General features: G+C 47.4%; 1 protein-coding gene across 4 annotated transcripts in view; it reads right to left on the bottom strand.

Annotated features, from left to right (window-relative positions):
- The window catches only part of PIWIL4 (piwi like RNA-mediated gene silencing 4), a 733,536-nt gene that overhangs the window by 339,420 nt on the left and 380,812 nt on the right, over positions 1-13,304 (bottom strand). For all 4 annotated transcript variants that reach the window (XM_063951459.1, XM_063951461.1, XM_063951460.1 and 1 more), the window contains exon 6: positions 5,204-5,418. In XM_063951459.1, the coding sequence (XP_063807529.1) occupies positions 5,204-5,418 (215 nt within the window). The remainder of the gene's footprint in view (positions 1-5,203; positions 5,419-13,304) is intronic.

Below are 13,304 nucleotides of genomic sequence, written 5' to 3' on the forward strand. Positions count from 1 at the left end.
CATCACTTGAAAGAGGCTGCGTACCCATGAGAGACAACTTCTCGCACCCATGCAGTGGTCTTCAACCAGACCTGGGTGAATCGCAGAAGTCGGCCTCCCACCCTGGGGTCCCCCAGGGGGAGGCCCGCCCCGTCATGCAGCAGGCTTGTCGTGTTTAGAAGCAGGCTGATGGGCAGCCCAGGATTGTTTTGTCTTGGGCTTTGTGATTTTGGGAGCACAAGATTGTCTCGGGAATGCCTGACCTTTTGCCTTCCCTTGAGGCCGAAAGGAGCGAAAAGTGGTACCTTTTGCCTTCTGTGCAGAAGGATTAGTATTCGGGAGAAATGCAGTCTTAGCAGCCACTAAGTAAGTCACAATCGTATTTAGATCCTACCCAAATAGGATGTCTCCCTTAAAATGGAGTACCTCCAAGGTCTTTTTGGAGTCCAGGTCCACCTTCCACGACCTCAACCACAGAATACGGCGAGCCAGGATGGACGTAGTTGATGCCTTGGCCGCCAACACACCTGCCTCAGAGGACGCCTCCTGAATGTAATAGGTGGCAGTGGCGATGTGAGACAGGTATTGTCTGGCAGTGTCAGAGATATCCTGAGGCAGTTCTTCCTCTAATGCCTGAACCCATGCTTCAATTCCTTTTGCAGCACAGGAGGCTGCTATAGTGGGCAGCACCTGTAAGGGAGTAAATAGATTTCAGGCAACCCTACACACGCTTATCTGTTGGTTCCTTCAGTGAGGTGACAGGCAGAGTAGATGACACCACGAGACAGGGGAGATGGGAATCCACCGGCGGTGACTTTTCCCACTTGTTACACAACTCAGAAGGGAGAGGATAACGAGCTACCATCTTCTTAGATAGGGAGAATTTCTTTCCTGGCGAAGACCAAGGTTCTTGACGTATGTCTACTAAATGGTCAGAATGCAGTAATAATGTTTTATTTACCTTCTGACGTTTAAACTTGTCAGGTTTCTTATAAACTTTAGTGGAATCTTCATCACCATCATCATCAGTGATCTGTAGGATCTGCTTAATAGCAACCACTAAATCAGGGACATCAACCTGAATAGTATATTCCTCATCAGAAGCAGCTGTATCAGTGTCTGACGGGTCAGTGTACTCCCCATCCTCATTAGAAGAATCTTCAGAGAGATTAGGGGATTGTGATTAGGAAGTGGCCTGCTTAGATGACCCCTTGACACGAGAGTGGCTTGGAGTAGGTTTATGTCTAACCAAAGATTGATTCAATTGCTGGAACTGGGTAGACAAATTATCTGCCCAAGGCAGATTTACCATAGGGACAATATGTGGCTGCAATGGCACAGGAGGTCCCATAGGGGGCGTAAGACATGATGAGAACACCGCCCAATGTGGCTCCTCATTGGTTACAGGAGCTGTGGACTGCCTGGGAGATGTATGGCACATAGTACACAGACTGTCATACAAAGCTTCCCCCTCAGGCAAATCCCTGGTGCATGCGCTGCATGATACAGGAGCGTCCGTGGATTTCCCGCCAGTTGTGTTAGACATTTTAGTGAATGTAACTGCAGTGCGTATGAGTACGATACAGCCAGAAAGAGTACAATACCAGCGAATAAATCCCCTAGTATGTGATAGTGTAGACAGTACACAACACCAGCGTCTAAATCCGGTATAATGTGACTGCGTACACTGGGGGTGATTCCGAGTTGTTCGCTCGCTAGCAGATTTTAGCAGCATTGCACACGTTAGGCCGCCGCCCTCTGGGAGTGTATTTTAGCTTAGCAGAATTGCGAACGAAAGATTAGCAGAATTGTGAATAGAAATTTCTTAGCAGTTTCTGACCGACTCACAGATTGCGATCAGCTCAGGCCGTTTCGTTCCTGGTTTGACGTCACACTCATGCCCAGCGTTCGCCCAGCGACTCCCCGTTTCTCCAGACACTCCCGCGTTTTTTCCTGACACGCCTGCGTTTTTCCGCACACTCCCAGAAAACGGCCAGTTTCCGTCCAGAAACACCCACTTCCTGTCAATCACACTACGATCACTGCAACGATGAAAATTCTTTGTTCGGACGTGAGTAAATCTACTAAGTTTTGTGCTAAAATACTAACCGCATGCGCACTGCGTACCATGCGCATGCGCATTTTTGCCTTAATAGCTCCGTTGCGAAAATCGGCAACGAGCGAACAACTCGGAATGACCCGCACAGTACACAACACCAGCGAATAAATCCGGTATTATGTGACAGAGTACACAGAATACACTTGACAGTAAATACTGTGAAGCACTATATATGAGACCCTGACGCACCTAGTCCCTTAGGGTACAGAATACAGTGATAGCTAAAGCTGGGATACACTGAAAGTGAAATCCATACAGCAGATACAGGCACACACAGTCACAGTGACAATGCAGATAATTATTTTAGTAAGACACTAAAACTGCACTGGACTAGTATACGTATATATATATAACAATGAGCAGTCCGAGACCGGATGTATATATCAGAATACTCGTACAAGATATTCTGGCACAGGTACACGTTCTTAACTAACGCTGTCTTAATAATGACATGTAGAATACTGAAGTGTCTGTAAAATCACGGGGTTGATGTACAGGCGGATTTACAGCTAATCATAGAAGATGGCGCTTAGCTTCTCAGTCCAGGAGTGTGGGAGAATGTGAGGCAGTTCCAGGGCGGAAACACCAGCAGTAGATGGCGCCCGTAGCTGGGGGAGGGGCTACAGGTCAAGCGCCTTCTCCCCTATGCTAGTCCTCACCACCTGGTACTATGGAGTCTTAATAAAGAGGATATTTAGATATCCGACCTGTACTCCTATGCCATGGTGGATATAGTGGGGTCCCTGCTCTGTTACAGTGTCAACGCCAGTGTCACAGTCCGTCTCCTTAGGCTGCGATCGGAACTCGATTTAATGGTGAGTCCCGCCTGGGGGACCCTTTTACCTCCTCCCTTCAGTAGCAGCCACGCGAACCAGGAGAGCGTCTGCGACTGTGTGCCTAGAGCCGGAGCGTCTCTGCCGCAATTACCCAGAAACAGAGCCAGCAGGAGTATGCGACACCGCTGGGGTGGTGGTGGAGCCGCAGCACCCTGACATGTAAGTGCTACGGCCCCTTGAAGTCTTCTAAAAGCTTTTTCAGGGATGCCCAGTGCAGCCACTGTTAAGTTACCTGCTTCTGCAGGCACCAACTCGAAACTGAGCTCATACTGCCAGGAGGCGGGTTTATAGAGGAGGCCCCAATGCATCCTGGGACAGTCTAAAGCTTTAGCCTGTTGGTGCCTGGATCAAGATCCATCTCTACACCCCGATGTTTCCCTGTGGAAACTAATGTACCCCGCTGCAGAAGTGCATCGGTTTTCAGATGGATAATTATAGGCTGGAGCAAGACTGTTCTGAGTTAGGGTTAGGGCCGTTGGGATCACGCTGTCTGTCTTCTGACTCTCGGGATCCCGACAAACGATATTTCATTCCTAACAATCTATTTTGCTGGTTCAGTAATTATTGGACCTGTTTCCACTGACAGAAATCCTGAATACATGACCTGTTGGGGGTAGGACTGAAGTTGAGAAGCACTGTTATATACTGTGGCAGAAATGGGTAATGCTTTAAAAGGATATATCCTACTACTAAGCAACACACTATTTCTATAGCGGATATATGCTGGCTTCAGTCACTTTCCTTGAGGGATTTCTATTTTACGGCTTTATTCCGTCAAATAAAGGTTTTATTACTGCATTATGTATTTATTACTGGAGTGCACTGTATCGTTTCCTCTTTATGATCTCTCTATCTCGCTTCGTCTCCTTTCATCTTCAATGCACTCCGGCAAACTAGCATCAAATAAATAGGTTAATAAGAGTCTCCACCAGCGGTCAAATTTTAAATATATATTGCTAATAAAAACAATTTTTCTATCACAGTGAAAACAAAAAAGACTTACTCTGCAGAGTACAGAGCAGTCCAGCACTGCTGTCTCCAACCCCAGTAAAGCTATCCCTGCAGACCCGATTTAATCACAATTCACTAATTGCAGTGAGGAGAGGTAGAGAGGGGAGAATGTGCAGCTGCCGCAAAAGCTGCTGGGGCCAGTCAGTAGGGACGCGGAGGTGCTAGCAGCAGGAAAGGTTACTTAATGCTAGATATGAAGAATATTCTTTTAAATCTGGTTTCTCAACCATTTTCTATCACATACCCTTTTAGGATGGTAAATATTTACCAAGTACCCCGTACCGTGCGTCAGTGTAACCCTAGTACCACTTATAAAGGGCTAATCAGCATTAACGGGTTAATTTATTTATAAGCGACAGGTCCAATCGTGTTTATTACCCAAAATTAAAAGGACAATAATTTCACTAGCAAAACGTGGCTGGTAAAAGCATTGCCCTTTTGAATTTCGAGCGTTTGGAAGTGTTGGGTTTTTAGAGGGTGTGGTATAATAGATAGACAGTGTTTAATTAGACAGTCAATAAATAGACACCACATGTTAGACAGTGAAAAGGTTGACAGGGTCAGAGGTAGAAATGAAAAAAGTAGACAGTACAAAAGGTCGACAGGGTCAAAAGTTCGACATGAAAATGGTCAACATAAAAGAGGTAGACACCATTTTTTTTTTGCATTTTTGGGGTTTGTGTGGACAGTTTTGTCATCTGGGACCCCAATTGTAAAGGCATCCCCTCGCGGTGCTCGTTTCGCTCTCCATGTTTAGGTCCCGGTGGCTTGCCACAAGGTTTATAACCAACGCTATGCCGACACGGATAGAGAAGGTATGAAAAAAAACCTTTTCTACCTTTTTTATGTCGACCATTTTCATCAACCTTTTGTACCGTCTACCTTTTTATGTCGACCTTTTGACCCTTTCGACCTAATGTCTGTCTAACATTTGGTGTCTATCGATTGACTGTCTAACTAGACACTGTCTATAATACAGATACCGTTTTCAGAACCCGACGTTTAATGAATAAACCCCCATAAATGTGTGTAAAAGATTACCAAAAGTTTATTATGTGTCTAAATTACCACATTTGCTCTAAAAGGCTTATAATGCATAACTTGTTACGTTTAGGTTAGCACTTGGAAATACTTGAATCTGTTTCAGGTAACCCTGGCGGTATAAATAAATGTTGTTATTATTATTAAGCATTTGCGTGGGTCATGTAACATGTTTATTACATATGGTATTGTTGGAAAGTTTGGAAAACACTATTACCTTGTCGTCCAGTTTGCGTGACAAGAAAAGCATAGCTCCGTCAAATGCACGGGCAGTGCCCAGAATCTCCCCGTGACTGTACAGTAAGGCAGCCTTAAGTCTCATGGAGGCGATGGCGGGGTTAAAGTCCACATGGTACTGGTACAGTAGCCACTGGCTGGATAACCCCAAGCCAAACAAGTTGGTCACAAGCTTCAGTGGGCTCCCGCTTGTTCCTGAAGACAGAGGGACAAAGAATATGTTTCTTGGTCTAGAACCGAGCAGAGACACTGTGCATGCAGGCTACAGGTACACTCATTTCTTACATACATTATACAGCAGAAAAATATATATCGATATATCTATCTATCTATCTATCTATATATATATATATATATTTTTTTTTTTATATATATATATATATATTTTTTTTTAAATGTTAGTGAGTAGTGTACCCTTGAATCTCTGTGTCTACTTTATTTTAGTTAGGTTTAGGGGTCACCCAGGGGTGTTTGGGTTAGGCACCACCAGGGGAGGTTAGGTTTAGGCACTACGGAAGGGTTAGAAGGATGGTGGGGAGAGCTAGAATACTTACCTCCCCCTGTCAGGATCGTGACAATACCGGCATCGGTACTGTGACCATCGGCATCCCATCCGCCGGTCACGCATACCGATCCCATGTACTAAAGCTAGTATCAGTAGGTTGTGCTTAGTGTAATTAAGGTGAATAAATATTCATCGTTTATATAGTAAAGTTGAAGGGTGCGCTATAATGTACTGTATGTATAGTTGGACTGCAAGCTCCATGAGCAGGGCCCTCCTCCCTCCTGTCCTCATTACCTACTTCTCTTACACACCAGCTACACTCTTACCACCTCCTCCTTGGGCTCTTTGACCCCAGATTCCACTCCTTTAATCTTTTCAATTCTTCAAAATGACCCAGACCCGTTATCTGCGCCCACACTAACAGCACAGGTTTCAGATTTTCCATTGTACCCTTTGGGGGGAATTCAAAAGTTCACGCACCCCCTATCTCCCGTCTAAAGTGACGGAAGATAGATGTGCGATATTCAAATGGCCCGCATTATCGAGCTGATCGCGCCCAGTACTGTCGGGTTTGGGCGCGATCGTGAAGAGACCCGTTTGGGTGCCCAAACGGGTCTCTTTATGCGTATTTCAGCTCGCTACCTCAGGGGGGTAGCAAGCTGAAATTAACTTGTCGTGCCCGTCTACAATAACATCGCAGCCTGGGAGAACACATTTGAACCCAGCTCTTTGCATCAGTGGCTGTGTTGAGCGATGTAGTGATATATGTTACTTGTCTACTGACACCCGGGATTGAAAAAATGGCACAGGATTGGCCACCCTAGTTAGAGCACATGTATTCCAAACACTCTTCTTATGGCCGGAGCTCTAGATAAGTTCAGGCGTTTGATGCCTCTTTTTGAACCTGAGCAAGCCTCTTATGCTGTATAAAAACGACAAGAGATATGAGCTGCCGAAAGGTAACTAAGCTGCAAGAGGAAATCTGCTCATTAGAAGGTTTTGTTGCCCTGAAAAAGTTCTCCCAGCAACGCCCCTCTATTTATCGCCCAATTCTCCTTAGGTGCCCTGAAAAGACATAACGATGTTCGCTACACACACAAAGGAGCCAGAAATGATTATGTGCTTAACACTGCCACGTGTCACAGCGACCGGGAGAACACAAAAGTCCAATTCTAGGCTATTACCAAGCTTGACTTCAATTAATAAACCCACTGAAGAAGCTATTTATATTTCCTTTCAGCCTGGTCTCCACACAAGAGCTAGAGCCTAGTTAAATGGAACAATCTTCCAAAACGATGTTTGCCACCGGTTCGTTAAGCTTGTGTTAATGAGGATTTAGTAGGTTGAGTTGCAGGTGAATGTTATTCCAGACAAAGAAAAGGAAAATAAAAAAACAGCACAGGGAAGGAAAACTCGCCAAGTTATACCATGATTAACATATACATTAATATTTCTACAAAACCCAACTACTGATGCGCTGAAGGGTGTGATGTCATATCCTCATATATCTTTCTGGTAAAGGTTTAAGAAATTAGCACAGTAATTACGGATGAGTTCGTCTACACTGTGGCTCACACTGCACCAAACAGCCCCTCAGCGCGCCAGGTCCCGGGCATCTCTGCAAAGTCCAGAGTCTATTCCGCTCAATATGTGCAAAATTGGGTTTGCGCCACTTGTACATCTGTGTGCCACTGTGTCTGAATGGGTGGTCTTCAGGTTGCCGACTGTCGGGATCCCGGCGCACAGTATACCGGCGCCGGAATCCCGACAGCCGGCATACCGACAGTTTTTCTCCCTCGTGGGGGTCCACGACCCCCCCCGGAGGGAGAATAAATAACGTGGCGAGCCACCGTGCCAGCAGCGCGGTGAGCGCAGCGAGCCCGCATGGGGCTCATTTGCGCTCACCGCGCTGTCGGTATGCCGGCGGTCGGGCTTCCGGCATGCTGGTCGCCGGGAGCCCGGCCGCCGGCATACCATACCACACCCGTCTGAATCTGTGTAAAAAGAGCTCCATTGCGAGCAGCTGCGACTGTTTTTACGGATGTTCCGTTGCACTTCACGGGCCTGATTCAGATGTGGTTTGGAGGTGCCACCTGATGTGCAAAGCACTGATTATTGGTACTTTGCGCATGTGTAGGACCCGTTCTGCGGATGCGCAAACAGGTCCTGCAACAGGGGATGCAGGGACGCCATCACTGACAGTGATTGACAGTCTTCTAATGCCGACTGGGGGCGAGAAGGGGGTAACAATAGCCTCCGTTTGTAAAAACTGAGGTGACACATCTGTTTAGGGGGATGGAAGAGGCCAGGTATCTCCTTAGTTACACAGAGATTTTCCGGCTTCTGCGACAGGTGGCATTCGCGCCTCTATGGGTCCTGCAAGCTGCCCAATGGTGTGGATATGATCCGATATTGCGTTCTTGGACACAGCTCGGTACAGTATTGCAGTAAGAGGCTTGATGCTTCCTGCTGCATTACCATATTAGTGCTATCGCTGCAGCTTCTATATAAGAAGCAGCGATAGCAACTCCAACCACATCTGAATCAGGCATGTGTTATACCAATTCCGCTGCAATTAAAGTTGCAGGCCAGCTTCTCTGGTGCATTATGGGCGGGGATTCACTGCGCCTGCCATGCGACTTATATGCAAAACTATAAGAATATGATACACTACGTGTCTCACAGCGTTTCAGTCGTGCCGTGCATCTCGTAAATGTATGGCGCAAAGATGGTGCCTGAGGACACATCTGTGTGACTGATACCAGTGGTAGGTCTTCCCTCTGACGGCGCTCGGAAATTACATAATCTCCAAGCGCCAGTGAGCCAACAGGCTCTTAACTTAGCTTTAAACGTGACACAGGCCTGGAATCCCTCTGAAGAGCTGGATGTTAGTGGAATTTAGATTATGGTGAATACAGTACGACCTTGGAAGAGTTACAGCAAAGGGAATCATCTTCCTGAACAAAAATGAAGCTAACCTGATGTTCCAATCCACCCTTAGTTTGTAAAAACAAGAGTATCATGTGAACAAGTCACATTTCTGAACGTTCCTTCATGCAAAGCTCCACCACAATCTTTCATCAGTACTCTGTCCTGCTTGAGGACCCTGCTCCTTCAATGATAGAACTCAATTGTTTTTTATCCAGTGTTAATGAATAGGAGGAACACTTCAATTGCGCTGGGCGCCTATTAATTATCGCGCTTGCGCGCCCACTTAGACCAGATTTAGCTTTGTGTAGCCGCTAAACCCGTCAAAACTGGACAGTACGGCCAAATAGACGATAGGGTGCACAAACTAATAAATTTTCGCACATATTCGCTCGCCACAACAAGAGGCTGCGAACAGAAATTTGCTCACCCGCAGCATTTGCACCCGAATGAAGCAACAAATTAATTGTACCCTCAGGCACCCATTAGTGGCAGCTGCCAGGGGGAAATAATTGAATTCCCTCTTAGTGTGTGGTTTCTAACTGCCTCCATTCCCCTTTTTACACCCACCTTTGGTGTCCGGTGGTTTGGAAAAGTTCAAAAAATCAGGGCTCCGTAACAGGAATGCTTTCCCTTTCTTCCTTGGCTAAGTGGTGTAGGCAACCTCACTCCAGACCCAGTAATGACACGTTATTTAATGAAATTAATTAAATGAAGTATTACTAGACTAGAGCACTTCATCCGCCGTAACACTATAACGGTGTATAAACAAAGTAACAATTCAGCAAAACAACATACAAATGTAGCCACACTAGTCGGGGCTCCATCTGTGACTAGGCGCCCGGATGGAGACGCGCCACATTGACTTTAATGGAGTGCGTCTCCGTCCGGGCGTGCGCACAATGGGAAGCGGCTCTGCGCACTCCCGGCGTGACTAGGCGGACAGATCACACAGTCACGCTGGGAGTGCACGTCTGCGACTGGGGGGGGGGGGGGTAAGACAACGGAGACTCCATCTGTGTACTGTATATATAATAAGATTTTAAACCTACCGGTAAATCTATTTCTCCTAGTCCGTAGAGGATGCTGGGGACTCCGTAAGGACCATGGGGTATAGACGGGCTCCGCAGGAGATAGGGCACCTAAAAAGAACTTTGACTATGGGTGTGCACTGGCTCCTCCCTCTATGCCCCTCCTCCAGACCTCAGTTAGAGAACTGTGCCCAGAGGAGATGGACAATACAAGGCAGGATTTAGCAATCCAAGGGCAAGATTCATACCAGCCCACACCAATCATACCATGTAACCTGGAACATACATAACCAGTTAACAGTATGAACAAACGACAGTAACGGTCCAAGACCGATGTCAACTGTAACATAACCCTTATGTAAGCAACAACTATATACAAGTCTTGCAGAGTTTCCGCACTGGGACGGGCGCCCAGCATCCTCTACGGACTAGGAGAAATAGATTTACCGGTAGGTTTAAAATCTTATTTTCTCTTACGTCCTAGAGGATGCTGGGGACTCCGTAAGGACCATGGGGTTTATACCAAAGCATCCAATCGGGCGGGAGAGTGCGTATGACTCTGAAGCACTGACTGAGCAAACGCTAGGTCCTCATCAGCCAGGGTATCAAACTTGTAGAATTTAGCAAAAGTGTTTGACCCCGACCAAGTCGCCGCTCGGCAAAGTTGTAAAGCCGAGACACCTCGGGCAGCCGCCCAAGAAGAGCCCACCTTCCTAGTGGAATGGGCCTTAACCGAATTTGGTACCGGCAATCCAGCCGTAGAGTGAGCCTGCTGAATCGTATTACAGATCCAGCGAGCAATAGTCTGCTTCGAAGCAGGAGCGCCAATCTTATTGGCTGCATACAGGACAAACAGAGCCTCTGTTTTCCTAATTCTAGCCGTCCTGGCTACATAAATCTTTAAGGCCCTGACTACGTCCAGGAATCTGGAATCCTCCAGGTCACCGGTAGCCACAGGCACCACAATAGGCTGATTCATATGGAACAACGAAACCACTTTAGGCAAAAATTGCGGACGTGTCCTCAATTCAGCTCGATCCACATGAAAAATCAAGTAGGGGCTCTTGTGTGAGAGAGCCGCCAATTCTGACACTCGCCTTGCTGATGCTAAGGCCAACAACATGACCACCTTCCAGGTAAGAAATTTCAACTCAACCTTGTTAAGCGGTTCAAACCAGTGTGATTTTAGGAACTGCAACACCACGTTCAGGTCCCATGGTGCCACTGGAGGCACAAAAGGGGGCTGGATGTGCAGCACTCCCTTTACAAACGTCTGGACTTCTGGAAGAGAAGCCAATTCCTTCTGAAAGAAAATCGAGAGGGCCGAAATCTGTACCTTAACCGAGCCTAATTTCAGGCCCATATCAATTCCTGTCTGTAGGAAGTGGAGAAGACTACCCAGATGAAAATCTTCCGTAGGTGCATTCTTGGTCTCACACCAAGACACATACTTTCGCCAGATACGGTGATAATGTTTTATCGTCACCTCCTTCCTAGCCTTTATTAAAGTAGGGATGACCTCTTCCGGAATCCCCTTTTTCGCTAGGATTCGGCGTTCAACCGCCATGCCGTCAAACGTAACCGCGGTAAGTCTTGAAATACACAGGGCCCCTGCTGCAACAGGTCTTCCCTCAGAGGAAGAGGCCAGGGGTCTCCTGTGAGCATCTCTTGTAGATCCGAGTACCAGGCCCTTCGAGGCCAGTCTGGGACAACGAGTATCGTCTGTACTCTTCTTCGTCTTATGATCCTCAACACTTTTGTGATGAGAGGAAGAGTAGGAAACACGTAGACCGATTCGAACACCCACGGTGTTACCAGTGCGTCTACTGCTACTGCCTGAGGGTCCCGAGACCTTGCGCAATACCTCCGAAGTTTTTTGTTGAGGCGTGACGCCATCATGTCTATTTGAGGAGTTCCCCAAAGACGTGTTACGTCTGCAATGACTTCTTGATGAAGTCCCCACTCTCCTGGATGGAGATCGTGTCTGCTGAGGAAGTCTGCTTCCCAGTTGTCCACTCCCGGAATGAAGACAGCCGACAGAGCGCTTACATGATTTTCCGCCCAGCGAAGTATACTTGTGGCTTCCGCCATCGCGACTCTGCTTCTTGTCCCGCTTGGCGGTTCACATGAGCCACTGCTGTGACATTGTCTGATTGAATCAGAACCGGTAGGTTTCGAAGAAAACTCTCCGCTTGTCGAAGGCCGTTGTAAATGGCCCTGAGTTCCAACACATTGATGTGTAGACAGGACTCCTGGTCTGACCAAAGACCCTGAAAAGTCTTTCCTTGTGTGACCGCTCCCCATCCTCGGAGGCTCGCGTCCGTGGTAACCAGGATCCAGTCCTGAATCCCGAACCGGCGACCCTCCAGCAGGTGAGCACTTTGCAACCACCACAGGAGGGACATTCTGGTCCCTGGGGTCAGAGTTATTTCCCGATGTAAGTGCAGATGGGACCCGGACCACTTGTCCAGAAGGTCCCATTGAAAAGTCCTTGCATGGAACCTTCCGAAGGGAATGGCCTCGTAGGCCGCCACCATTTTCCCCAGAACTCGAGTGCATTGGTGAACTGACACCCTTTTCGGTTTTAGCAGGTCTCTGACCATGTTCTGGATGTCTTGGGCTTTCTCTATTGGGAGAAAGACCTTCATTTGTTCCGTATCCAGTATCATACCTAGGAACGGTAGTCGAGTTGTCGGAATCAACTGTGACTTCGGTAGATTTAGAATCCAACCGTGTTGCTGGAGCACTCTCAGAGAGAGCGCCAAACTGCTCAGCAATTTCTCCCTTGATCTCGCTTTTATCAGGAGATCGTCCAAGTATGGGATAATTGTGACTCCATGCTTGCGCAGGACCACCATCATTTCCGCCATTATCTTGGTGAAAATCCTCGGGGCCGTGGAAAGTATAAACGGCAACGTCTGAAATTGGTAATGACAATCCTGTACAGCGAATCTCAGGTATTCCTGATGGGGGGCATATATGGGGACATGAAGGTACGCATCCTTTATGTCCAGAGACACCATAAACTCCCCCTCCTCCATGTTGGCTATTATTGCTCTGAGAGATTCCATTTTGAATTTGAATCTTTTTATGTACAGGTTTAGGGATTTCAGATTTAAAATCGGTCTGACCGTACCGTCCGGTTTCGGGACCACAAATAGGGATGAATAGTAACCTCTTCCCTGCTGGTGCAGGGGAACCTTGATTATCACGTGCTCTATACACAGCGTTTGAATTGCAGCTAACACTACATCCCTTTCCGATGTGGAAGCTGGTAGGGCCGATTTGAAAAATCGGCTCGGGGGCACCTCCTCGAATTCCAGTTTGTAACCCTGGGAAACTATTTCCAACACCCAGGGATTCAGGTCCGAACTGACCCAGGCCTGACTGAAAAGTCGAAGACGTGCCCCCACCGGTGCGGACTCCCTCAGGGGAGTCCCAGCGTCATGCTGTGGTTTTTGGAGCAGCCGGGGAGGACTTTTGTTCCTGGGCACCTGCCGAAGCAGGTGCTCTCTTGCCTCTGCCCTTACCTCTGGCGAGGAAAGAGGATCCCCGACCTCTTTTGGACTTGTGCGACCGAAAGGACTGCATCTGATAGGGTGTTGCTTTCTTTTGCT

Source organism: Pseudophryne corroboree, chromosome 2 (assembly GCF_028390025.1).
Source record: "Pseudophryne corroboree isolate aPseCor3 chromosome 2, aPseCor3.hap2, whole genome shotgun sequence".
Classification (NCBI taxonomy): domain Eukaryota; kingdom Metazoa; phylum Chordata; class Amphibia; order Anura; family Myobatrachidae; genus Pseudophryne; species Pseudophryne corroboree.